Source organism: Peromyscus maniculatus, chromosome 21 (assembly GCF_049852395.1).
Source record: "Peromyscus maniculatus bairdii isolate BWxNUB_F1_BW_parent chromosome 21, HU_Pman_BW_mat_3.1, whole genome shotgun sequence".
Taxonomy (NCBI): Eukaryota; Metazoa; Chordata; class Mammalia; order Rodentia; family Cricetidae; genus Peromyscus; species Peromyscus maniculatus.
The window spans coordinates 25,288,228-25,316,055 of NC_134872.1; the positions used below are offsets into that span (position 1 = coordinate 25,288,228).

Genomic DNA, 27,828 nt, shown 5'->3' on the forward strand with positions numbered 1-27,828 from the left:
TAAATAAATAAATAAATAAATAAACAAAAAAATACCAAAAACCCAAAGTCTTGCCTGGAGAGGATGGGAAGCATTCAGACACACTTGGATCCTTCCTTAAGGCTGGCTTTGAAGGAGGGCTGAGAGTGTAGCCCAGTGGTAGAGCATTTACTTAGCATGCGCCAAGGCCTAGATTCCACCCCCATCACAGGTGGAGCGGGAGATATTCTTTCGGAGAATTCAGTGCTTACAATAACTCACACCTGTGTGCTGTAGCATGCATTCTAATTAATTGGTCTTAATAATAAAAACCTGGAGTCAGATATCAGGGTGAAAGCTGAAAGATCAGAGAACTAAAGGAGCAGCCACTAGAGAGACTTCTTACCTCTGCCGAATCATCAGACCGAAAAGGCCAAGCAAGCTCCTTTCTTCACCCCACCTTATCACTTCCTCTCTCCGCCCAGCCATATCATTTCCTGTTTCCTCCTCCCAAGTGCTGGGATTAAAGGCATGTGCCTCTCAAGTACTGGGATCAAAGGCATGAGATCCCAAGTGCTGGGATTAAAGGGGTGTGTGTGCCACCATGGCCTGGCCTCTATGGTTAACTGGCGACTAGCTCCACGCTCTGATCTCCAGGCAAGCTTTATTTGTTAGAGCACAAACAAAACATCACCACGGTGTGCAGCTAGATGCCTTCAGTCCAAGCTGAGAGCCAAGGCCATTGTAACTTGAAACAGTGGCCGCACGAGTAACACTGTCTCAATTTCTTTTCTTTTTCAATTTATAAACACTCACTGTTGTACAGCTGTAGTGTGGCGGCACAAAGACCAGAATATTTGAGATTCCCTTAGCAAGAGGGAAAGACAGACCACCACTCCTTACTAGGTGATGTCTTGCCACTTTGGCCCTCTCTGTCTTTTTTATTGTCTCTCTCTTACTCCCTCTGTGCCCCCCCAACCCAATCTAAAATAGCCAGCTGTAGCCCAGGCTGGCCACAAACTCGCTGTGTAGCTGAGGATGGCCCTGAACCTCTCACCCCTATGCCTCTACCTCTTGAGTGCTGGGATTATAGGTGTGTGGGTACCATGATGCCTGGTTTCTTCAGTGCTGGGAATTGAACCCAGAGTTCTGCACACGCTAGGTAAGTGCTCTCCCAACTGAGCTCCGTCCCCAGGGTGAGGTTGATGGTAACGCGGCTCTCCTCTCTCCCTGCTCTTTTTCACTTAGCGACTCCTCTCAGTTACAACAGCTTCACAACCAAGTGTTGCTGGAGCAGCAGCAGCTGCAAACTGCATCTCCTTCATCACCCAAGGAGTCTCCTTCCAACTTCAGCGTCTTGAACTCGGCTCCCCCGGCAGTGACCATTTCCAGCAAACAGGTCAAGGGTCCTGCACCACAGACGTTCAACTTGGCCCGGCCGAAGCATTTCCTCCCCACTTCAAGCACTCCCACGGCCGCTGGGTCCCCGTCCAGCTCCCCAGTGTTCACCTTGAGTAATGCTCCTCACACAATTCAGAGGACAGTCAGCAAAGAAAGCCTGTTACTTACTCACCCCTCTACGCAAGGCAGAGCCCCAGGGGGGCTCTCCATCCAAAGCGAGCCAGCTCCTCCAGGGCCAACAGAGCCAGCGCCGCCACCGCCGCCGCTCCCGTACCCCATCCCCAGTGGACACCAGTTTCAGCCTTACTGTGTGTCCCCAACTCCCGTCTCTCCGACCGGCCGGATTCAGAACCCAGTGGCTTTCCTCAGCTCGGTTCTGCCTTCTCTCCCATCCATTCCACCCACCAATGCCATGGGGCTGCCTAAAAGTGCACCGACCGGGTAAGTGTCTCGAAGGTTTGGAGATGTCCGTTAACAGGGGTGCATGCCCAGAATAGCCTGGTCTGAGTCAGGACTCTTAGTGAATGGATCCTGAAAAAAATCTCATCAAATAGATACAAAATGGGTATTGAATGCCTCAGGACAAAGGGCATTCCTTCCTTCTTCCTTTCTTCCTTTTTCTTTCTTTCTTCCTTTCTTCCTTCCTTCCTTTCTTTCTTCCTTTTTCTTTCTTCCTTCCTTTCTTCCTTCCTTCCTTCTTTTCTTTCTTTCTTTCTTTCTTTTTTTTTTTTTGTCAAATTTTGTTTTTTGAGATAGGGTTTCTCTGTGTAGCAACCCTGGCTATCCTGGAACTCACTCTGTAGACCAGGCTAGCCTGGAACGCAGAGATCCACCTGCCTCTGGAGTGCTGGGATTAAAGGTGTGTGCCACCGTACCTGGCAATTAAAAATTTGCAGTTGATTTGGTAGAGCACTTGCCTAGCTTGAATGAAGCCCTGGGTTCCGTGCCTGGCCTCTTATAAACTGGGTGTGGTTGGCACGCCTATAATTCTAACACTGAGAGGCAAATGTGGGAGGATCAGAAGTTCAAGGGTCATCCTTGACTACATAGCTAGTTCAAGGCTAGCCTGGGCTACCTGAATTCTTGTCTCAAAATAATAAAATTAGGCAATAAAATAAAATGCCTCTACATGCGGTATTTAATCCCCTGAGCGCTGAGGCCAGGTTGTCCTTCTCCCCTCTGACCTGTGGACCCTTATACACTGGCTAGTCGTTTCATAGGGGTGGGGATTTCTTTTACAGACCGCCCCAGGGTCTGATGAAGAAAACCACGAAGGCTCCTCAAGCAGTGAGTGACGATTACATCCGAGAGACTAAGAACTCGGTGATTCTAGACTTGGGGAAGAAAGTGAATTTCGGTGATGTCAGATCACACCAGCAGGTAAGAGTGTCGGACTCAAATGGTTGCTTTAAGGATATCACTCTGTTTGACACAGTCTTTGAGTGCTGAGGTCGTCTGCTCTCAGGAGGTTGATCACAGCTTCCGTGGTAGAGCACACACTCAGTCAGCTGGGGAGCTTGTTGATGGAGAAGGTAGCTCTGAACCACCCCAATCCAGTAACTCAGTTTACTTGTTTCTAGGTGTTTACCTGTGATAGACTATTGGGTGGTCCTCTGCTACCCATGGGGGACATGTTCCAAGACTCTGAATATACGCCTGCATTCCACAGGTGGTATCTCCATACAGACATATGAATATATTAAAGCTTAACTTAAAAGGAAGACATGACAAGGGCTGAGACTGTAGTTCAGTGGTAGAATGCAGGGTTAGTCATGGTCAAGTTGGGAAGCAGACAAGCAGGGTATTGGAGAAGTAGCTGAGAGCTTTAAATCCTGACACACAGGCAGCAGGGGGGGAGAGAGAGGGAGAGGGAGAGGGAGGGAGAGAGGGAGAGAGGGAGAGGGAGAGAGGGAGAGAGGAGAAGGGAGAGAGGGAGAGGGGAAGGGAGAGAGGGAGAGAGGGAGGGGGAGAGGGAGAGAGGGGGAGGGAGAGGGAGAGGGAGGGAAAGGGAGAGAGGAAGAGGGGAAGGGAGAGAGGGAGAGAGGGAGGGGGAGAGGGAGAGAGGGGGAGAGGGAGAGGGGGAGGGGGAGGGGGAGAGAGAGAGAGGGAGAGAGAGAGAGAGAGAGAGAGAGAGAGAGAGAGAGAGAGAGAGAGAGAGAGAATGGGCCTGGCTTGAGCATTTGAAACCCCAAAGCCCGCACCCAGTGATACACCTCCTCCAACAGGGCCACACCTCCTAATCCTTCCCAAACAGTTTCACTAACTGGGGTCTAAGCATTTAAATCTCTGAGCCTGTGGGGCCATTCTCACCCAAACCTCCACATCTCCCTTCGGAGGATTACACTTTAAAAAAAAAAGGTTATAGGTTCAAGTAGCATCTTCTCCTGAAATTTTAGATTTTCATTTTCTTTTGTGCACAACAGCTGTAATTCTATGGGACCAGAAATCTAGAAAGGACAGGTCATTTATCATTGATTTGAGTTCTCTACTGGCCATATTGCACAGAAAGGTGTGTGTGTGTGTGTGTGTGTGTGTGTGTGTGTGTCTGTGTGTGTGTGTGTCTGTTTGTGTCTGTGTGTGTGTGTCTCTGTGTGTGTTTACCACTCTAGTTGGCAGTAAACCTGGGAGAGTGGAGCCTAAAAAACGAGACAGACTAAAGTCTCATGCAATAGTCAACTTTATTCAGAGCATCAGATATTTTTTTGTGTGTATGTGTGCAGGTTGTTTTGTTTTGTTTTGTTTTGTTTTGTTTTGTTTTGAGACAGGGTTTCTCTGTGTAGCCCTGGCTGTCCTGAAACTCACTCTGTAGACCAGGCTGGCCTCGAACTCACAGAAATCCACCTGCCTCTGCCTCTGCCTCCAAGTCCTGAGATTAAAGGCGTGTGCCACCACTGCCCAGCAGAGCGTGAGACAATTTATACTCAGGGTTAGGAGGAATCACATGAGTAAAGTGTACAATCACAAGGACAAGCTGCACATGGCAAAAACATGTTTTTTTTTTTTTTTTAAAGATTTATTTATTATGTATACAGCATGTATGACTGCAGGCCAGAAGAGGGCACCAGATCTCATTACAGATGGTTGTGAGCCAGCATGTGGTTGCTGGGAATTGAACTCAGATCCTCTGGAAGAGCAGTCAGTGCTCTTAATCTCTGAGCCATCTCTCCAGCCCCCAAAAACATGTTTTATCCACAGAGACCTACAAACAAATAACAATAACCAGCTATAATAATAATCCAAAATAAACTTACTGCTATCTGATACACCTGGGAGGGGCACGAAAACACATTCCAAGAACAATTGCGTGTTTTTGAAGAAACTAAGATCACAAGACTCTTACTTTTTCACAAGCACTCAGAATTCTCTTCGCACAACTCCACTCTTAAATTGTATTCAGGTGTGTGTGTGTGTGTGTGTGTGTGTGTGTTGCGCGCGCGTGCGCGCACCTGTGAGTGCTTTCCTTGGATTACAGATATCACTGAAGGCAGCTGATAAAGAAACGTCCCTTTTTATTCTCAAAGTGGATAAAGCAGCAGAAAGTGAGAAGTGGCCTAAAGCCAGTGAGAAGGGGACTCAGAAAGGTGCATCTGCACATGGCAGACCTGTCGTGGCATTTTCAGGAGTAACAGTGCAGAAAGACCTTGTGGGTTTCATGTAAACACACTGCTTGCATTTGCACGGTGCATTAGGAACTCTGCCACAGACTGGAACTTTACAGGTGGATCTGTGTGTGGCAGAGACAGTCGACCTTGATTTCAAGCAAAGTGCTGCCCAAACTGCCCGGCAGCCCAGGGATTTAGGAACGGGCTGTGCAGCATTCTCTGCCACGGTGTCCTTGTTCCTAAAGCTCAGCCTGCCAAGTGTTTAATCTGTCACGGAAGCAACTCGGCCTTTATATTCTTACTTTCGTGCTCGTCTTCAGTTCATCCATTGTATTCCATGGTTGGGACACTGATCAGCTATATCGGTGTATTTTATATTTCTAATTTTATAAACTTCGCTGGAAAAAGCTTGCAGATAAACCAATCACACACCACAGTGAACCAGACCCAAACTACACACGTCTGTGAAGTTCTCTACAGTGCGAGCAGACTTTCTGAAGCGCAACTTTGACACTTTCGCTCTCGGATATATTTTTATGTATTTACCTCCACAAGTTTAACAGCCGGAGTTTATCCCCAGAAGCCATGGCAAGGGAGAAGCAGAGGTGTGCCTTGGTTTTCCTCAACTTGACACAAACCCAGACCTATCTGGGAAGAGGGAATCTATCTTTTTATTGTTGTTGTTGTTGTTTTGTTTTTGGATTTTTTTGAGACAGGGTTTCTCTGTGTAGCCCTGACTGTCTGGAACTCACTCTGTAGACCAGGCTGGCCTCAAACTCACAGAGATCTGCCTGCCTCTGCCTCTGCCTCTGCCTCCTGAGTACTGGGATCAAAGGCATGCACCACCCCCACCCAGCTGCCTCCCATCAGATTGGGCTGCAGGCAAGTCTGCGTGGTGTTGTCTTGATTAGTGATTGATGGGAGAGGGCCCAGCTCACTGTGGGTGATGCCACCCTGGGCAGGTGGTCCTGGTTTGTATAAGAAAATAAACTGAGCAACTACAAGGAGCAAGCCAGTAAGTAGTATTCCTTCTGTGGCCTCTGCTTCAGTTCCCACCTTCGGGTTCCTGCCTTGAGTTCCTGCCCTGACTTCCCACGATGATGGAAGCTGCAAGATGAAATAAACCCTATCCCCCCAGAGTGATTTTTGGTCATAGTCTTCACCATAGCAATAAAGCCCCAACTAAGGGGCCAGAGAGATGGCTCAGTGGTAAAGAGTACTGTATGTCTTTTCAGAAGACCTGGGTTCAATGTCAAGCCCCCACATGACGGCTCAAGGCGTGTACATGTTGCACAGACATGTGTAAGCAAAACATCCAGACACATAAAGTAAAAATAAATATATATTTTTAAAAGAAACCCTAACTAAGACAAGAACCAACTCCAGAGAGCTGTCTGGGACATTGGCATAGTGTCCTGGCATGCATGCATGGCCCCCCTACATACTACTACTAATCAAGTTTTTCTGCATAGACATTTCAACATACCCTTCCGTTTGGCAGGAATATAAAATTTCGAGCTTTGAGCAGAGGCTGATGAATGAGATAGAGTTCCGCTTGGAGCGTACTCCTGTGGACGAGTCAGATGATGAGATCCAGCACGATGAAATCCCCACGGGCAAGTGTATCGCACCCATCTTTGACAAAAGACTCAAGCACTTCCGGGTGACGGAAGGCTCTCCAGTCACCTTCACCTGCAAAATTGTCGGGATACCTGTTCCAAAGGTAGGGAACATGGGCTTCCAGTCGATCAACAGCATGGAACTATACACAAGGTCGTCAGGAAAATCTCATGGGGCTGGGATGTAGTTCAGTGCCAGAGTGCTTGCCGCTCATGGCTCTGATATGTGTCTTCTGCACCAGGGGGGCGGGGAGGGGGGGATAATCTCAGGGGGCTAGAGAGATGGCTTCTCAGTCAAGGGTACTTGCTGCTTTTACAGGATGGGAGTTCAGTTCCTGGCACCCACTTTGGGTAGCTCACAAGCACCTGTAACTCCAGCTGCCGGGCATCTGATGCCCTCTTCTGGCCTCCTCCTGCATCCTCCGCCCACCAGAGACACATCAGGCTTAGAATGCAGCATGCATGAAACCCTGGGTTTAATCCCCAAAACCATATTTTAAAAAACAAAAAACAAAACAAAACAAAACAAAAACTTGGCTGGGTGGTAGTGGCAGCACACAACTTTAATCCCAGCACTTGGGAGACAGAGGCAGGGAGATCTCTGTGTTTAAGGCCAGCCTTTATTACAAAGCAAGTTCTAGAACAGCCCGGGCTACACAGAGAAACCTTGTCTGGAAAACAAAAACAAAAACAAAACCAAACCAACAAACAAAAGCAAAAAACAACAAAACCTGGACATGGTGATGCATGCTTGTGATATCTGTAATCTCAACACTCGGAAGACTCAGAAATTCAAGACCACACTTGGCTATATAGTGTGTTTGAGGCCAGCCTAGGCTACATGATACCCTGTCTCAGAAAAACAAAACAAAACAAACAAAAAGCAACTTATCATACTGTAGTGAAACATATACGGAATGAAAGTGAAAAACAATACTCAAAAATGAGCAGAGCCCAGGAACAGGATCATTAGGGCAAAAGGAAACTTGTTTGTTTTTTGGACAGGTTCTCATTATGTAGTCCCGACTGGCCTGGGACTCACTCTATAGACCAGGCTGGCCTCAAAGTCACAGAGATCCACCTGCCTCTGTCTCTGGAGTGCTGGGATTTAAAGGTGTGCACCACCACATCAAACCTTGTTAGAATTTTAATAAAAGTTTAGAAGAGCCAGGCAGTGGTGGCACACGCCTTTAATCCCAGCACTCAGGAGGCAGAGCCAGGCAGATCTCTGTGAGTTCGAGGCCAGCCTGGTCTACAGAGTGAGTTCCAGGACAGACTCCAAAGCTACAAAGAGACCCTGTCTCAAAAAAACAAAAACAAAACAAAAAGTTCAGGAGAAATTTCTTAGTCATGCTGTCTTATTTTGGATTATTCTCTTGGCCATCAAACTCATCCGTTAATATTTTTCATTGTGTTTAGTTTCCATTGGACACCCACAGGGTGCCTTCCGCGGCACAGAGAGAACTATATTGGTATCCTTACCGTTAGGTTAGTCAATGCCAAGAATGTTCCCGTGCTTGTCACCGGCTGCTGACCAAGCCTCTGAGTCACCACATTCCTTGGCAGTCAGGGAAGGCTTTGCACCCGGGGTGGCTGTGGCAGGGGATCTGCTTTCACAAACACGAGTGCGGTGGTGCCACACGTGGTTAGGTAACCAAGGAAGAGGCGAAGGGGATACCTCCAACCAGCGCTTTATCCCGCCTGCCTCGAAGAGCTCACCCTCCCATGGGCAGGGCTGACCACCGAAATAATTGCCCAGCAAATCTGTATATTTTAATCTTAGAGTTTGGCTTTGGGCCTTGGGAGTAAATTTAGCAAGTTGATCCTAGCCTTATTCTTCTTGGTCCAATAAGCCGTGCTAGCCTTTCAAGCACGGTGAGCCATCCCAGGTGCTCAGACCTACCCTACATCTGCTCAGAGACTGACATAGAGTAATGGGGGATGATCCAGTTTTCTTGTGTTCATTATTTTGCCTGTGAAGAAGACATATTTAGTCCTCAGAGTATCCTTAAGTTAATTATGAGGTGCTATAAAGATGGTCAAAAGCTTTACCACAATGCTAAACTGTATCATATTTTTTTACTTAAGTATTATATAGGTACAGGTGGAGGTGTACAGTATACTGTCGTTTTGAATGTTTTACGATTTTTCTAAGTGTTTGCAAAAGACACGCGTCTGGTAACAGGGATGGCGTTTGACCTTTGCCTCATCTTTCTGGAGATACGGAACAGAACGTCCTCACCAAGAGTTCCTTGAATACTTTTCGCTCCAGGTTTATTGGTTCAAAGACGGGAAACAGATTTCCAAGAGAGATGAGCACTGTAAAATGAGGCGCGAAGGGGACGGGACCTGCTCTCTGCACATTGTATCCACCAACGGCGAGGACGACGGCAACTACACCATCATGGCGGCCAACCCCCAGGTTGGTGGCAAGGCTCCTGGACGTCAGCGGGAGCGACTGATGTCACTGTGAGCAAGTGCCGAGGAGAGGGCACGGGAAGCGCTGTGATTGCGCCTAACTAGAACACAGGGTCGAATTGAGACTAGCCTGCTACTGGCTGCCCTTGTCGGAGGGCATTGTCAGAACTATATCCTGGGGGATATAGTTCAGTTTTTAGTGTGCTTGTCTAGCATGTGTGAGGCCCTGGGTTTGATCCTCAAAGCCACATAAAAACAAGCAAGCATAATGTGTGTTGGGGGGAGGCTCAGGAAGCAAAGGCCAAGGAGGATCAGTCCAAGGGCACAGTGCATTGAATTTGAAGACAGAAAACAAATCAAAATGAAAAAGGGGCTGGAGAGATGGCTCAGTACTTAAGAGCATTTGCTGCTCTTGGAGAGGACCCGTGTTCAGTTCCCAGCACCTGCCCACAACCATCTGTAACTCCGGCTCCATGGGCTCCAGTGCCCTCTTCTGGCCCTTGAAGATACCTACACCCCTGGCAAGCACAGATACATACACATTAATACAAATTAAATAAATAAACGAGGGCCTGAGAGGTCCATCAGTGGTTAAGAGCACTTGATGTTCTTGCAGAGGAGCAGGGCTCAATTCCCAGGACCCACACGGCAGCTCACAACCATCCGACCAGGAGTTCTGGCTGCCTCTTCTGACTTCCAGTAATCAGACACACACATGGTGCAGAGATACATATTCCAGCAAACTACTCATGTACATAAACAAACCTTTAAAAAAATTACAATAAGCCAGGCGGTGGCTACAACAGAGAAACCCTGTCTCGAATAAATAAATAAATAAATAAATAAATAAATAAATAAATAAATAAATAAATAAATAAATAATGAATAAATAAACAAATATAAAATAAAATAAAAAATTACAATAAGTAAACCTAGAAAACAAATTACTTCAAAAAGGCTTTAAATATCTCTCAAACTTAGATCAGATTTTTCTTTTACTTTGTCTTTGTGGATAAAAGTTGGAGAACTGAAATCTTGCACTTTTCTTTTCTGAATGAGGCCAACTTTCAAAATTCCCCTAAAAGACAGGACAGCCTATTTTCAATTACCATTCAGATGGAAAATATAAAGCCATAGTTTCTGTTTTCATGCTAACGCGTCCGTTTGGATGGATCTCTGCTGAGGGAAGCAGAAGAATCTTTGTCTATGCTCTTTGCTTTATTGTGCACATGATGTCAATTTGGGGAGAAATGGTCCTTTTTAAAATATGTGTGTCTTGTCACTTCTCGGGTTAAAGTGGAAATATCAAAACACTCCTAAGAACTCTCCCCTTGAAATAGTAGCGGTAGCTTAAGAAGTCATTTTTGGTTGGGTGGTGGTGGCGCACACCTTTAATTCTAGCACTTTGGGAAGCAGAGGCAGGTGGATCTCTGTGAGTTCAAGGCCAACCCCAAAGATACACAGAAAAACCCTGTCTCAAAAAAAAAAAAAAAAAAAGAAAGAAAGAAATCCTTTTGGGCCTGGAAAGATGGGTCAGTGGGTAAAGGCATTCATCACATGAGTCCAGTGACCTTGAGTTTGAACCCCAGAACCCATGTGAAAGCGGCAGGAGAGAACTGACTCCACGAAGTTGGCCTCTGACCTTCACCAAGAGTGTTGCATGGCATGTGCACACACACACACACACACACACACACACACACACACACCTGATAATAATAAACAATAGAAGTCATGTATCTATATATTTTAAGGATTGTGTGTGTGTGTGATGCATATGCCCTCAGGGACCAGAAGAGGGTGTCAGGTCCCCTAGAACTGGAGTTCCAGGTGGTCATGTGGGTGCTGGGAACGGCTCTGGTCCTCTGAAAGAACAGTAAGCTCTCAACTTCTGAGCCATCTCTCCAGCCCCAGTGTAGTGTTCTGCCTGCAGGCCAGAAGAGGGCATCAGATCTCATTACAGATGGTGTGAGCTATCTTGTGGTTGCTGGGAATTGAACTCAGGACCTCTGCAAAAGCATCTAGTGCTCTTAACCTCTGAGCCATCTTTCCAACATCTGGAAGCCAGATTTTTGAAGCACTCATTGTACAAGTGTGGGGATCAGAGCTCCTGTGAACGCTGGGTCGGTGTGGTGGCCTACCTGGATTTCAAGTCCGGAAAGGCAGAGATAGGGGACCCCCAGTGCAAGCTACTAGCCACACTGGTCATATCTGCAAGCTCTGGGTTCAACTGAGAGATCCTACCTCAGTGACCAAGGTGGAGGGCCATCTAGGAAGACTCCCAACATCAAGGCCTCAGCACACACAGGTAAATGCACCTCAACACACACATACACTAAAAGTTGCATTGTTTTTAGCTGGGTGGTGTTATCATGCGCCTTTAATCCCAGCACTCAGGAAGTAGAGGCGGGCAGATCTCTGAGTTCAAGTCTACCCTGGTCTACAAAGTGAGTTCCAGGACAGCCAGGGTTACACAGAGAAACCCTGTCTCAAAAACAAAACAAAACAAAAAGAATATTATTTTCATTGCTCTTGAGCAAAGAAAATCTCTTCATTGTTAGAAAAAAAAATGTATAATGCTTTGGTGAAGAAAACATTTATATAAATTGGGGAAAAATGTGGATTTCTCCTTATTTAAATCTTGTTTGTTTTCTGCTTCTCAGGGGAGAATCAGCTGTTCTGGCCACTTGATGGTGCAGAGTTTGCCCATTCGAAATAGACTCAGCCCTGCCGGTCCGTCTCACAGGTAAAGCGGGAGATCCCCCTTTTCTGGACTCCTCCCAGGCCTCCACTCACCGCAGTGAATCACTGCTGAAGTGTGCCGCACACGCCGCAGCCTCACCACCAGGGGGCTCTTTGGAATGCAGCCATCCAGCCTGGCCCAGAGCATCCAAGTCAGAATCCGCACTTTAACAGAATCCCCAGGACATGGGCCGGCCTGTTTACATTTGAGATACTCCAGGCTTTGACACTTTCCCTTTTTTTTTTTTCTTAAGACAGGCTCCCATGTAGCCCAGGCTGACCTCAAATATAGCAGAGGATGACTTGAAATGGATACTTCTGCCTTCACCTCCTAATTGTTGGAATTAGAGGTGTGCGCCACCACACCCAGTACTTGTGAGGCTGGGGAAGGAACCCCGAACTTCATGCATGCTAAGCAGGCACCAGCCCATTTGAACTGCATTCCCAGCCCCTTTGGTACAATTGTAACGGTTCAAAACATTGTAACCATTAGTAACACCCACGCACATAATGCGCCATGAGACCCTTTGAAACTACCCGCTTTTCTATCACCATGCAGAAACTTGGGGGCTGAATATTTCCACTGTCATCTCCATGACACCCGGTTTTCTTCTCAGATTTTATGAACTACTAATGAGAAAGAGCCTGGCTTTTTTCCCCCTTGAGTCTTAGGGTGCCACAAAGTCTTAGCAGAGAGTTGCTGAGACTGATGAATTAAATGACTTACCAAAGAAATGAAAATAGAGACTTATGGTCCACACACAATGTTTCACTACTTCTCTGTCCCCTCCCTTATCTTGTTTTGTTTTCAAGAACAGCTGTTACTGTTGGTCACCGTGACTGAGTTGAAGTTCGTGGTCATCTTTAATTATCAGCCATAATTTATTGCCAGGCTGCATTTTATTGTGGTCACAGCCATCCTGTCCTGGGAGATGGACAGGCCCTCTCTTTGGGCTCTCAGATGGAGTACTGATTTATTTGTTTACTGTGATGACTTTTCAGCAAGTGCCAAAACCCACAGCAAGGGAGCTAAGCCGATTAATGCTGAATGACTTCAGAGAGAAAGGAACTAAAGCCTGCTTATGTTATTTCCATTGTTTTTAATTATGTGTATGGGCGGGGTATGTGGGGTATGTGCATGTGAAGCCGAAGTCACAGGTGGTTGTGAGCCATCCAGCACAGGTGCTGGGAATGAACTTGGGTCCTCTAGAGGCACCAGCCTTGAGCCTATTTCCGTAATTTCAGAGTTTGCAGAGATGATACTACAGTGTATAGGATACTTGCCACAAGGAGTTTTGGTTTTATTTGGTTTTGGTTTTGTTTGGCTTGTGTGTGTGTGTGTGTGTGTGTGTGTGTGTGTGTGTGTTTATATCAGTTCTAAGCTGTGGTTGGTTGATTATTGATTGATGATTGATTGACTGCCCAGCAAATCCTTTCTATTCTAGGCTGTGGCTCATTTGGTGCTTACCTAGCATGCACCACGTCCTGGGTTCCATCCCCAGCACCACATAAACTGGGCCTAACAATGCATGCCTGTAATGTAGCACTCAGAAGGTAGAGAGAGGAGGGCCAGTTCAAGGTCGCCCTGGATTACTTATTGAGCTCAAGGTCAGCCGGAGCTACAAGAGACTCTCTCATTATAGCCATTTCTACATGCATGTGGTTATTGTTACACGTTTGTAAATGCTTCTTGTAGGGGAAGGTCCAGAATGCAGGAAAGAGACAAAGAACCTCTCCAGGAACGCTTTTTCCGACCACATTTCCTGCAGGCCCCAGGGGACATGGTGGCTCACGAGGGCCGCCTCTGTCGGCTGGACTGTAAGGTACTTCCCAACACCTGTCCTTAGCTCCAGGCCTGTCCAGGGTTTTCATCTAGTTATTTGCTTACACTCATTTTTGTTTGTATTAGTTTTGTGGGGTTTTCTCCCAGATGAAAAGGTCCTAGGGAAGGGAAGGAAATGGTCCCCTCCATAGGCTCTTTTAAAGCATTTGATCTTTTTAATTCCATACACAAATATGTCACTAAAATCTTAAATCACCATATCTTAATAAATTGTGTAAGCATAAACATTTTAAAGAAAAAACAGTTTTGTGTGGGCACCATATAAGTCAATTCTTCATTGTGAGACGATAACCAGAGAGGGATAAATTGTGAACTTTTCCATATGGTCCCTGGAATCCTCCAGTACTGTGAATCCAGAAGTTTGAAATTTTTTTTTTTTGCATCTTTGGAACTTTGGGAGGGGAGGAACTTTGGGAAATCATAGGTGTGAGAAGATAAAGCCAAAGCATTTAGAGCAAACAGAGGTCGTTTTCTCACCCTAAGCCACCTCGGTCACCTTTTGTGACTCTGCATTCTAAGTCCCCACCCGCAATGAGGCTTCCTGTGGGCAGGGCAGCGGCCTCTCCGTACTACAAGACACTGACGTCACCGCTCTACCCCAGGCAGCCATGAAGGGTGCCATGGGAAAAGTAGGTGCAAGTCAGTGAAGGCTGGAGGTTAAACATGTGCAGGGAACCCCGTTCTGTGCACGGCTCTCAACCCCCCATTGTGGTCTAAATAACACTCAGGCTGTACGCTCTCCTGCCTCTAAACTTCAAAAACTACCAGTGTCCGGCTCCCATCTCCAGAAATTCTGGTCTAATATTATAATTAGGCATCAAGATTCCACCCCTCACCCCCCGCCCCCCCCCCCCCCCCCCCGATAGTCCGGCATCAAGATTCTTTTTTAGATAATCCGTGAGCAAAACTTGAGAACTTTGATTTAATATCTGACTTTTCTCTAACTCCGGTGTCTAAGCCGACGTCAGCTCTCTTACTGATGCCATGGGCCTCTTTTATCTACTACCATTATTCTGCTCTGGGACATAATCACATGGATTAATCATGACTGAAATGGGGCCAGGATTCCACACAGTTCAAACTCACAGCACCATTTACAGATTCCCTCCTCCAAGGCCGCTGCAGAGTCCCCAGCCCTCTATGTTTTTCTTTACCGATGTAATTGGTGCCAATAAGGACAAAGAATTCACTCACCAAATCAACCTGCCTGTCACCAGTGTGTTACCTGTTCTCTTGGTTGTTAGGTGAGTGGCTTACCGCCCCCGGAGCTGACGTGGCTGCTCAATGGGCAACCTGTGCTACCAGACGCCTCCCACAAGATGCTGGTCCGAGAGACGGGAGTCCACTCTCTGCTCATCGACCCGCTCACCCAACGAGACGCAGGGACCTATACGTGTGTGGCTACCAACAAAACCGGGCAGAATTCCTTTAGCTTGGAGCTCACTGTAGTAGGTAAGGTTTGCTGTGGGACTGACGCCTAGGCAGAACTCCAATGGAACTGACTGTCCAAATGGACTACCAATCTGTTTCCCCTTCACTGTAGTAGACCCTATTTTTTTTCTCTTTTTTTCCTTTTCTTTTCTTTTTTCTTTTTTCTTTTCTTTTCTTTTTTTTTTTTTTTTTGGTTTTTTGAGACAGGGTTTCTCTGTGTAGCTTTAGTGCCTTTCCTGGAACTCGCTCTGTAGACCAGCCGGGCCTCGAACTCACAGAGATCCGCCTGGCTCTGCCTCCCAAGTGCTGGGATTAAATGTGTGCACCACCACTGGCCGGCTGTAGACCCTATTTTCTACATTGTTTTCTGAGATTCATCGTAATCTAGAAATGCAATACGGTTGCTTCTTCATTTTAATCATATGACCAACGGGAGCAATTTCAATAATTGACTACGCAATCAATGAGTTATTTAATTAGCTGTCACTGCATTCCAGTCCTTTGCCCTTCAGTCTGTGATTCCTGGAACACACTAGGCTCTTTTGTCCCCTGAGTTACAAACCTTTGCATTACACCGGTGGTCCTGCGAACTGGAATGTTCTTTACCCAGCACGCCTCTATTCCGTAAAGCCTAGCTTCAGGACCAAGGATTTCTCAGCTCAGTTGAGAGAGTGCCCGAGAGCACACAGAGCCCGCTTAGACCAGGTGTGGTGGCACACACCTGACACCCAGCGCTAGGGAGGTGGGCTAGGTGGTCACCCTACAGGGTGAAGTGGAAACCAGCCTGCCTAAGCCTCCTCTCAAAAATAAAAATAGGAATGAATAACACGTAAAGGCCAAAGTCTAGTGTCACCACCCGGGCACAGTGGGTTCTCCAGGCAGCCCCTTGCCACCTCCTCTGGGTTTCCATGGCACAAGAGCGGTCAGTATTCACAGAGGGCCCGCAGACAGCCATGTTGATTGTGGGCTGCACTGTCTCCCTGCAGACCCTGAGCTGCTGAGGCCAGAGGCTCGGCTCTGCTGTGTTGTGTTTATACTTATGCAGAAGGGGGTGGGCGGGCGGGCGTGCGTGCGTGCGTGCGTGCGTGCGTGCGTGCGTGCGTGCGTGCGTGCGGTGGTCAGAGTACAGCTTGCAGAAGTAGGCTGGCTCTTTCCAGCATGTAGACCTGGGGGGTTAAACTCAGGTCTTCGGGCTTAATGGCAAGCACCTTTACCCATGGAGCCGTTTCCCGGGACCCTGGTTTGTTGTGTGTCTCGGATGTGTGCCGCAGTGGAAGGTGCTCATCAAATGTTGAATCGCAAAACCAATGAGCCTTCCCCTGATAAGACGATGTGAATAAAACACAGCAACGGCTACAGAGAAGGGCAGGAAGACATCATCAGCTGCAGGGTGGGCTGTGGGCCACTGGGAACACTGGTGCTAGGCTTCCTCCCACGGGGGAAGGGAAACCAACCCAAAGTAGGCAGTCCCAGCACTCGGGAGGCAGAGGCAGGCGGATCTCTGAGTTCGAGGCCAGCCTGGTCTACAGAGTGAGTTCCAGGACAGCCAGGGATACACAGAGAAACCTTGACTTAGGAAAAGAAAGAAAGAAAGAAAGAAAGAAAGAAAGAAAGAAAGAAAGGAGGGAGGGAGGGAGGGAGGGAGGGAGGGAGGGAGGGAGGGAGGGAGGGAGGGAGGGAGGGAGGGAGGGAGGGAGGGAGGGAGGGAGGAAGGAAGGAAGGAAGGAAGGAAGGAAGGAAGGAAGGAAGGAAGGAAGAAAGGAAGAAAGGAAGAAAGGAAGAAAGGAAGAAAAGAAGGAAGAAAACCAACCAAGTCAGCACTGCTGTTCCCTTCTCAGTCAGTGGCTGCTCTCCTGTAAACGCTTTCCTTTTTTTTTCCTCTTAATTTAGTCTCACCAACAGAATAGGAAACCCTCGTTCTGCTGTGGATTTCTCCCTCTTTTCCATATTTCTAAAACAATGACTTTGATAGACGAGGCTACCTTCTTGGGATGCATGATTTCGTAAAGGTTTTTATTCCAAATACATTTATGGGAGGGAACATGCAAAACAGAAAAATGACAATGTGACCAGATGGGAAAACGTCGTTGGTTGGGAGCTGGAGAGGTGGCTCAGTGGTTAGAACACTTGTTGCTCATGGCCGAAGACCCGGATTTGGTTCCTAGCACCCACATGGCAGCTCACAATAGCCTATCGCTCCTGTTCCAGGGGTTGTGAAGTCCTGCCTAACCTGCCAGGGTTCCTGAATGCACATGGTGCACATAAACTCACCCAGACTCACATTCATATACATAAGTAAGAAATAAAGAATTTTAAGTTGGGGGAAAATTTACTTACTATGAAATAAAGTCCCGCCCCCCCCCAAAAAAAAATCAGTTTCAGGACGTGGATTATGTTCCCAAGAGTCATTATTTGACTATGGAGATGGGTTAGTGGGTAAAGGCCCCTGCTGCCGAGCATTCTAACCTGAGTTCGATCCCTGGGACCCACATGATGCAAGAGGAGAAGTGACTCCTGACAGAAGTTGTCTTCGGACTCTGACGGCAGTTGGAGGCTTGCAAACACACACACTCACACATGCACTCACACACATAGACACACAAACCCATGAACAGGAACACGTCCACAGGCACCCAGAAACATACACACAAATATACACACGTGCACACAAAAGCATACACACACAAACACCTACTCGCAAATGAATTAATTAGATGTAATTTTGAAAAACTTTTTTTTTGTTGTTTTTTGTTTTTTATTTTTCGAGACAGTGTTTCTCTGTGTAGTAGCCCTGAGTGTCCTAAAACTAGCTCTGTAGACCATACTGGCCTCAAACTCACAGAGATCCGCCTGCTTCTGCCTCCTGAGTGCTAGGATTAAAAATCGTCGAGTTTTGTTTTGTTTTAAGTCACTATTTCTGGATGGGTATGGTGGCGCATGCCTTTCTTCCCAGCATCTGGAAGGCAGAGGCAAAGTTCAAAGCCAGCCTGATCTACAAAGCAAGTTCCAGGACAGCCGATACAAGTGGGACCCTGTCTCGAAAACTATAATAAAGAACACGATGAGTCTGAGGCAGAAACAAACCTCAAGGCACTTGCTACGGCTATTCAAATAGAAAACTGATTTCTCTTGTGTAGCCAAAGAGGTGAAGAAAGCCCCCATGATCCTGGAGAAACTCCAAAACAGTGGCGTTCCCGAGGGTCACCCGGTGAGACTGGAGTGCCGCGTCATAGGCATGCCCCCGCCCGTGTTCTACTGGAAGAAGGACAACGAGACCATCCCTTTCACCAGAGAGAGGATCAGGTACAGCGGGCGGGCGCCGCCTCCGTGGAGCATCCACGCTCCCAGAGGCCTGGGGGGGGGGGGGGGCGCAGCCGAATAAGCCTGCATCTGCAGCTGGCTTCTTTCATTTCGTACGGTGCTCCGCACTCCCGAGTTTCTGTCCGTCGTTGTACATGTTCCAAGCCTGCCTGGGCTACAGAGTGAGCTCCAAGTCAGCCTAGATCAGTGAGACTGGGTCTCAAAGCGGAGGGGGGGGGGGGAGGTAGCGGTATTCTTCCCACAATCGGAAGTCTTTTTTTTTTGAGGAGGGGGGGTTAAGACAGGGTTTCTCTGTGTAGCTTTGCACCTTTCCTGGAACTCACTCTGTAGCCCAGGCTGGCCTCAAACTCACAGAGATCCACCTGCCTCTGCCTCCCGAGTGCTGGGATTAAAGGCATGTGCCACCACGCCCAGCGTCTTTTTGGTTTTTTTTTTCCTTCTCACTTTGCCTTAATAAAAGTACGTTTACCAGAGAGAGAAAGAGTAATACTGACTATTAATGTCCAAGGTGTGGTCGCACACCCACACTCCCCCTACTCAGGGGAAAGGAATATGGAGGTGGGATCAGGAGTCCGAAGTTATCAGCTTGGCTGCATAGCAAGTTTGAAGCTGTTCTGGGCTCTATGAGACACTGTCTCCAGAATGAAAAGAAGTTTTTAAAAATATTCGGGGTTGGGGTGGGGTGGGGGTGGGGGTGGAGGCTGCAAAGACGGCTCAGCAGTTAAGAGGACCCGAGTTCAATTCCCAGCATCCACACTGGGTGAATCACAGCTGCCTATAACTCTAGTTCTAAGGGGCCCAACACCCACTTAAGGCCTCCACAAGCTCCTGCGTACACACGGAGAACATAAACATACAGGAGCATACACACATATAAGATCTGGCATATTTTTGTCATATTCCCAATCATATTAGGACCTGGAAAAGTTGTAATTTTTTTTTTTTTTAATAAGCACAAAGCTGTGTTAGGTGCTGGGTAGGATGGCATATTCCAGCGTCTGGGAGGTAGAGGCTGGAGGGTCAGGAGTTCAAGTTCTTCGATACCTGGTGAGCTCAAGGTCACTCTGGGCTCCATGAGACCGTCTCAAAAATGTGTGGTGGTGGAGAGACGGCTCAACACTTGAGAGCAGTGGCTGCTCTTGCAGAGGACCCAGGTTTGATTCCCAGCACCCACAAGGTGGCTCACAGCCCTCTGACACTCTAATTCCAGAGGATCTGATGCCTCTTCTGGCTATCAGTGTATATGTGGTGTGCATGTATGCATACATACATACATACATACATACATACATACTCAGATTAATAAATCTTTAGGAGGGGGAGGAGGAGTAGAGGGCTGGATTCAGTAGCAAGAAGAGGCAGGAGGATCTCTGAGTTGAGGCTAGCTTGGTCTATCTAGCAAGTTCCAGACCAGCTGCCAGGAGGCTCTGTCTCAAAGAGGGGGAGGAGGCCGAGGGAGCAAGGGAGAAGAAAGTGAGGGGCAAGGTGAAGGCTTTTCCAGGCTTTGGTTAAGAAGCTAACGTCCCCCGTTCCCTCCTCTGAGAGTATCTCCAAGCCTAAGGTTGACTAAGATGTTTCTGCCGTGGAGTTAAAGGTGAATCTGCTCTTTCTCTTCTCCAGCATGCACCAGGACACAACAGGCTACGTCTGCCTCCTCATTCAGCCAGCCAAGAAATCTGACGCCGGGTGGTATACCCTGTCAGCCAAGAACGAAGCTGGCATTGTGTCCTGCACAGCTAGGTTGGATATATATGGTAAGTATGATGTCAGTCAAGGAACATCTGTGCATGGACAACAGTTTAAAAATGATTTTAAAGATTATCGTACATTGTTCCATCCGTAAATTAAATAGATTACATTATCTGTCATGCTTGGAAGATGGCTTCTTCCAGCCATTTGCTTTTGGGTTTTTTGTTTGTTTGTTTGTTTGTTTTTGTTTTTGTTTTTTTGAGAATCAAGTGGTCAGACTTGGCATCAAATGCCTTTACCAGCTCCGCCATCTTGCTACCTCCTTCTTTTTCTAGGAATTACAGCAGAAACTCCATTTACAAGAAAGGGACATATTACCAGGCGGTGGTGGCACATGTCTTTAATCCCAGCACTCGGGAAGCAGAGGCAGGTGGATCTCTTGAGTCTGAGGCCAGCCTGGGCTACAAAAACAAGTTCCAGGACAGCCAGGACTACACAGAGAAGCCCTGTCTTGAAAAGCCAAAAACAAAGGAAAAAAAAAAAAGGACATGTATTATAAATTCCGTGTTCAACCTTAGTGTCTCACAAATTTACTTTATCAGATTATAATTCTGAAGCCATCTCCAGAGCCATTCTATTAAGAAGAGGGAGAAGATAGGGTTAGAGATTCTTTTTTTTTTTTGAGATTATTTTTATTTATGTGTATCTGTGTGTGCCAAGTAAGTGTGTGTGCCTGTCTGTGGAGGCCAGAAGAGGGAGTCCGATCCCTGGATCTGAAAATTATGGACTTCCAGCTGGGAAGGTGAAAATGAAATAAGTAGTTATTAATTTTATTAATTATGCTGGATTTTGTTGTTGTTGTTGTTTGGTTGTTTGTTCTGAGACAAGGTCTCACCTATACAACCCTAGCTGGCCTGAAACTTTATGTAGACCAGACTGACCTTGACCTCACATAGATCCACCTGCCTCTGCCTTCCGAGTGCTGGGATTAAAGGTGTGCGCCACCATGCCTGGCTGTTTGCTGACCATTTTGCCTCCCAGCTGGTGAGAGGTTTCGTTCCTGGATAAGGGGCTCCTTTCTCTTCTAATGTCTCTATAATTCTCCCTGTCTCTCTGTATGACCTCCATTTTAGACAGGGTCTCACAAAGCCCAGACTGACCTCAAACTTGCTATGTAGCCAAGGCTGGATTTGAACTCGTGATCCTCCTGTATCTACTTCCCAAGTGCTGGGATTATAGGAGTACACCGCCAACCTGGCAGCAGGAAGGCTTTAATGTTCCTTTTAGAGATGGGGTATCAGTGTTCCTCCCACTGATTCCTTTGACCATATTTTTTTAAATATCTTTTTATTTTATTTTTTCTATCATCAGCTTAATACAGTACAAATTCTTAAATAGCGAAATGTTTCACTGAAGTTTGCCCAGTGATTGAGTAAAACCAACACTTATTCTAAGCCACAGTCATCCTAGGGTCCCCCCTGCTAGGTAGCTTCCCTGGATCTGTGGGTTGCAGTCTGATTGTTCTTTGCTTTATATCTAGAATCCACTTATGAGTGAGTACATACCATGTTTGTCCTTCTGGGTTTGGTTCACCTCACTCAGGATGATTTTTTCTAGTTCCATCCATTTGCCTGCAAATTTCATGCTGTCACTGTTTTTCTCTGCTGAGTAGTACTCCATTGTGTATATGTACCACATTTTTTTCATCCATTCTTCCGTTGATGGGCATCTAGGTTGTTTCCAGGTTCTGGCTATTACAAATAGTGCTGCTATGAACATAGTTGAGCATGTATCTTTGTGGTATGAATCAGCATTCCTTGGGTATATGCCCAAGAGTGGGATGGCTGGGTCTTGAGGTAGATCGATTCCCCAATTTTCTGAGAAACCGCCATACTGATTTCCACAGTGGTTGTACAAGTTTGCATTCCCACCAACAGTGAAGGAGTGTTCCCTTTGCTCTGCATCCTCTCCAACATTGACTGTCATTGGTGTTTTTGATCATAGCCATTCTGACAGGTGAAAGGTGGTATCTCAGAGTCCTTTTGATTTGCATTTCTCTGATGACTAAGGATGTTGAGCATTTCCTTAAATTTCTTTCAGTAATTTGAGATTTTTCTTTTGAGAATTCTCTGTTTAGCTCTTTAGCCCATTTTTTAATTGGACTGTTCAATATTTTGATGTCTAGTTTCTTGAGTTCTTTATATACTGTGGAGATCAGTCCTCTGTCAGATGTGGGGTTGGTGAAGGTCTTTTCCCATTCTGTAGGCTGTGTTTTTGTCTTATTGACTGTGTCTTTTGCCCTGCAAAAGCTTCTGATCCTCCTGTATCTACTTCCCAAGTGCTGGGATTATAGGAGTACACCGCCAACCCGGCGGTAGGAAGGCTTTAATGTTCCTTTTAGAGATGGGGTATTAGTGTTCCCCCCACTGATTCTTTTGACCATAACATTTTCTTTGGTTCATTTCCCAGCTCAGTGGCACCAGCAGATCCCACCACCCATGTCCATCCGGCCCAGTGGCAGCCGCTACGGATCCCTCACCAGCAAAGGACTTGACATCTTCTCTGCCTTCTCCTCCGTCGAAAGCACAATGGTGTATTCCTGCACTTCTCGGAGTGTCGTGGAGAGCGATGAACTTTAAGGACGTCTCGGGGCCTGCCCTGTGAGAGGGTGGACTGTGGAGGGGGAAGGAAGACTGGTCAGACGCGGTGGTTTCCAAACAACTGGGTTTGAATGAGTTCCCATCCTGCTGGACCCGGGGCAAGAAGGGCTTTAAGTAAGTTGGCTGGGGCTTTTTGGGCCTCGGCTGAGGAAGAGTTCTAGGGCTGTGCGTCTTAAAGATGCAAGTAGGCAATACACACGAACCAAAGATATCATGCCCCTGCCACCACGGCTTGAGGCGGGAGCTAGCATGCTCCCCCACCCCGTGTGTTAGGGGTGTTAGGCCCAACTAGGATCCATAGCCAGAGCTGAGAGAAGTTAGCAACTTTAGAATAGATAGGGAGCAGAAAGATGGGGAGCCCATCATCACCTTTCATGGGTTACAGCCATAGCAGTCATCTTGGTGAATCCATTAAGTGAGCTCCCATTTAACATTAGAGGATCTTGCCATACACCCCTCCTCCAAAGTGGTGAAACCCTTGGCTTGCATATCCTGCCTGTGGGATCACGTAAGAAGCCAAGATGTGCCTGAGATTTCAAAACCAACCAACCAAACACCCAACAAAACCAACCAGGACACTCAAGATTTCCCAGTGCACTTGTTATGTGGTCAAAACAAGGCTCCCGCCAGCCTATCATGACCATTTTAGGCAGAGAGTCACACCCACATCCACCCCTAGTGCCTAGATGGGTGCCCAGCACAATGGAGACCTTGAATATACATCTGCTGGGGAATGACTCTTACTCAGACGTCTACCATCCTTAGGCCAGTCCAAACATGGCCCTGGGGATGTTTGTCACAGCAGCTTGCTTCAGGCAAGTCAGGGGTATGAACTGGAAGAGTCTGTTATCAATTCCCTTTGCTTAAATCTCCGGTGTTCTCCGTGCCCGGTCCCCCTCAGCTGGTGATTTTTAGCTGGAGATAGTAATGGCTTAGAGAGGCTTGAAACATTCTTTGCTTCAAGGCAAGGATTTCCAGTATAAAAATAAATTCATTTACTCAAAAAACCAGCTGTGTGTCTCCTCTGTGTAAAATGCTGTGCTAGGTGCCGTGGGAGACAGAAAAGTATGAATGGGGGGGGGGCGGGGCTGGAGCGTCAGTTCGGCAAATAGAGGTGCTTGCTGCCAAGCTTGAGAGTCTAAGTTCAGTTCCTGGAACCCACATGGTGAAAGGCGAGGACTCACTTCTACAAGTTGTCCTCTGGCCTACACACACACACACACACACACACACACACATACATACACAACACACATACATACATACACACACACATACACACACACACATACATACACACACACACATACACACACACACAATGGCACCCACATGCCCTCCTCCCCACCCCCACCCTCCCACCCCGCTCTAAATAAGGAAATGTAAAAAAACAAACAAACAAACTAACAAAAGCAACTGAAAAAGACACAGGCTCTGCCCCTCAGAGCTCCCGATGTCATTAGCAGGGAGATAATACTTAAGACATCTGTAATCCTGCTTCTTGAGTCAAAGATCTGGTCTTGGGCCAATGGAAGATTTCAGTGTTCTTCATCCTGTTTTTCACAAATAACGAAGTCTTATCAAGCCCAAACTGTGTTACATGCCCATGGTTCTGGCACTTGGGAAGTTGAGGCAGTAGATCAAGCGTGCAAAGTCGGCCGGGCAGTGGTGGCACGCGCCTTTAATCCCAGCACTCGGGGGAAGGGGAGGCAGAGGCTGAAGGATTTCTTCAAGTTCGAAGCCAGCCTGGTCTGTAGAGCAGGTTCAAGGATATCCAGGGCTATTACACAGGGAAATTCTGTCTCAAAAAAACAAAAAGAAAAGAAAAGAAAGAAAGAGAGAGAGAAAGAAAGAAAAAAATAGAAACAATGACAGATTGGAGAGATGCTCAGTTGGAGTACTTGCTATGTATACATGAGGATTTGAGTTCCATCCTCCAGAATCCATGAAAAAAGTAGATTGAGGCAGCATGGACCTATAACCCCAGCTCGGAGAGGGGGGGATGGACAGACAGACAGACAGACAGACAAACAGGAGAGGCCCTGCAGCCTGCTAGCCAGCCAGTCTAGCCCAGTTATCAGAACTCTGGGTTCGGTGGGAGAGCCTGTCTCAAAAAGAAAATAAGAAGCTGGGCGGGGGTGGGTGGGGTGGTGCACACCTTTAATCTCAGCACTCAGGAGGCAGAGGCAGGCAGATCTCTGAGTTCGAGGTCGGCCTGGGCTACAAAGCGAGTTCCCAGGACAACCAGAAGAAAAACCCTATCTCAAGGGGGAAAAAAAGGAAGGAAAATAAGGTGGAAAGCAATTGAAGATATTACCAGTGCTGACCTCTGGCCTCCCCACACAGATGCACGCGCGCGCGCGCACACACACACACACACCCCAACATGAAACACATTCAAGCACACTCAAAGAAAATTCTTATCACTCTGTCTTCAGTTTTGAGTTGTTCTGTTCTATAAAAGGTTACATCCACTGGGCAGGGGTGGCAAGGCCTTTAATCCCACCCAGCGCTCGGTCTGAGGCCAGCCGGGTCAACGACTCAGCTGAGTGGTTAGGTCTTCTTTCCTTTGTCCTGTAGGCAGGGACAGGAAATTGTATTTTTATAGAGGGTGAGACATGCCACAGCATGCATGGAGATGTCATATGACAATTTGGGGGAATCAGTTCACACTGTCCACCACACAGACCCCGAGATCAAACCCAGGCAGTCAGGCTTGGTAGCAAGTGCTCTGACCAGCCTCGGGGGCAACTTCAGTCTCACACAGAATGTAGTCAAATGTTTCCACCGTGGCATTTGCTACAAAATATCTTTTTTGTTTTGTTTTTTGGAGCTGAGGATCCAACTCAGGGCCTTGCACTTGCTAGGCAAGCGCTCTACCACTGAGCTAAATCCCCAACCCTACCAAATATCTTTTTTTTTTTTTTTTTTTTTTTTGGTTTTTTTTCGAGACAGGGTTTCTCTGCGTAGCTTTGCGCCTTTCCTGGAACTCACTTGGTAGCCCAGGCTGGCCTCGAACTCGCAGAGATCCGCCTGCCTCTGCCTCCCGAGTGCTGGGATTAAAGGCGTGCGCCACCACCGCCCGGCTACCAAATATCTTTTAACAGAGAATCACTTTCTAAATTCTGAGACTGCCTCTGGAATATTATATATCCATCATTGTGCCATTATGCGTATTTATTCTAACTCTTTTTTTTTTTTTTTTTTTTTACAAGGCAGAGTTTTTTTTTTTATTATTATTATTATTATTATTATTTTACAACACCATTCAGTTCAACATAATAGCCACAGAATCCCCTGTTCTCCCCCTCTCGCCCACCCCTCCCCCCAGCCCACCCCCCATTCCCACCTCCTCCAGATCAAGGTCTCCCCCGAGGACCGGGGTTGACCTGGTAGACTCAGTCCAGGCAGGTCCATTCCCCCCTCCCAGACCGAGCCAAGTGTCCCTGCATAAGTCCCAGGATTCAAACAGCCAACTCATGCAACGAGTCCAGGACCTGGCACCAATGCACAGCTGCCTCCCAAACAGATCAAGCCAACTGACTGTCTCACCCGTTCAGGTGGCCTGATCCAGTTGGGGGCCCCTCAGCCTTTGGTTCATAGATCCTGTGCTTCCATTCATTTGGTTATTTGTCCCGGTGCTTTATCCAACCTTGGCTTCAACAATTCTCGCTCATATAAATCCTCTTCTTACTCACTAATTAGACTCCCAGTGCTCCACCAGGGGCCCAGCCGTGGATGTCTGCCTTCAGATTCCTCAGTCCTTGGATGGGGTTTATGGCACCACTATTTGGGTGTCTGGCCATCCCATCACCAGAGTAGGTCGGTTCCTGCCGTCTCGCGACCATTGCCAGCAGTCTTTTGAGGGGGTATCTTTGTGGATCTCCGTGGGCCTCCCTAGCTCTCTGCTTCCTCCCCTTCTCACCTTCTCATGTGGTCTTCATTTACCATGGTCTCCTATTCCTTGTTCTCCCTCTCTTTTCTTGATCCAGCTAGGATCTCCCACTCTTTCCCTCGACTGTCGCCCTTCATTGTTCCCACTCATGACCAGGCTATTCATGTAGATCTTGTCCATTTCTCCGTGTCTTTTTTTGGGGTCCCGTTTTCCAGGTAGCCTCACTGGTGATGTGAGTAGCAGTCTAGTCATCCTTGTTCCACATCTAGCATCTTCCTATGAGTGAGTACATACCATATTTGTCTTTCTGAGTCTGGGTTACCTCACTCAGGATGATTTTTTCTAGATCCATCCATTTGCCTGCAAACCGTGTGATGTCGTTGTTTTTCTCTGCTGAGTAGTATTCCATTGTGTATATGTGCCACAATTTATTTATCCATTCTTCAGTTGAAGGGCATCTAGGTTGTTTCCAGGTTTTGGCTATTACAAACAATGCTGATATGAACATAGCTGAGCAAGTGCTCTTGTGGTATGATTGAGCATTTCTTGGGTATATGCCCAGGAGTGGTATAGCTGGATCTTGGGGGAGATTGATTCCCAATTTTCTAAGAAAGCGCCATATTGATTTCCAAAGTGGTTGTACAAGCTTGCATTCCCACCAGCAGTGGAGGAGAGTTCCCCTAGTTCCACATCCTCTCCAGCATAAAGTGTCTTCAGTGTTTTTGATCTTAGCCACTCTGACAGGCGTAAGGTGGTATCTCAGGGTTGTCTTGATTTGCATTTCCCTGATGATTAGGGAGGTTGAGCAATTCCTTAAATGTCTTTCAGCCATTTGGGATTCCTCTGTTGAGAATTCTCTGTTTAGTTCTAAAGCCCATTTCTCAATTGGACTGTTGGTCCTTTTGATGTCTAATTTCTTGAGTTCCTTATATATTCTGGATATCAGTCCTCTGTCAGATGTGGGGTTGGTGAAGATCTTTTCCCATTCTGTAAGCTGTCGCTTTGCCTTGTTGACCGTATCCTTTGCTCTACAAAAGCTTCTCAGTTTCAAGAGGTCCCATTGATTGATTGTTTGTCTCAGTGTCTGCGCTACTGGTGTTATATTTAGGAAGTGATCTCCTATGCCAAGGCGTTCAAGACTATTTCCTACTTTTTCTTCTAGCAGGTTCAGAGTAGCTGGATTTATGTTGAGGTCTTTGATCCACTTGGACTTAAGTTTTGTGCACGGTGACAGATATGGATCTATTTG

General features: G+C 47.1%; 1 protein-coding gene across 3 annotated transcripts in view; it reads left to right on the forward strand.

Moving 5' to 3' along the window:
• Mypn (myopalladin) overlaps positions 1 to 23,686 on the forward strand; it is a 115,235-nt gene extending 91,549 nt beyond the window's left edge. For all 3 annotated transcript variants that reach the window (XM_076557137.1, XM_076557136.1, XM_006972738.4), the window contains 10 exons: positions 1,207 to 1,800; positions 2,601 to 2,739; positions 6,463 to 6,684; positions 8,853 to 9,002; positions 11,662 to 11,744; positions 13,437 to 13,563; positions 14,828 to 15,035; positions 18,152 to 18,317; positions 19,956 to 20,089; positions 22,494 to 23,686. In XM_076557137.1, coding sequence (XP_076413252.1) covers positions 1,207 to 1,800; positions 2,601 to 2,739; positions 6,463 to 6,684; positions 8,853 to 9,002; positions 11,662 to 11,744; positions 13,437 to 13,563; positions 14,828 to 15,035; positions 18,152 to 18,317; positions 19,956 to 20,089; positions 22,494 to 22,663 — 1,993 coding nt within the window. In that variant the 3' untranslated portion in view covers positions 22,664 to 23,686. The remainder of the gene's footprint in view (positions 1 to 1,206; positions 1,801 to 2,600; positions 2,740 to 6,462; positions 6,685 to 8,852; positions 9,003 to 11,661; positions 11,745 to 13,436; positions 13,564 to 14,827; positions 15,036 to 18,151; positions 18,318 to 19,955; positions 20,090 to 22,493) is intronic.
• The last annotated feature ends 4,142 nt before the right edge of the window (positions 23,687 to 27,828 follow it).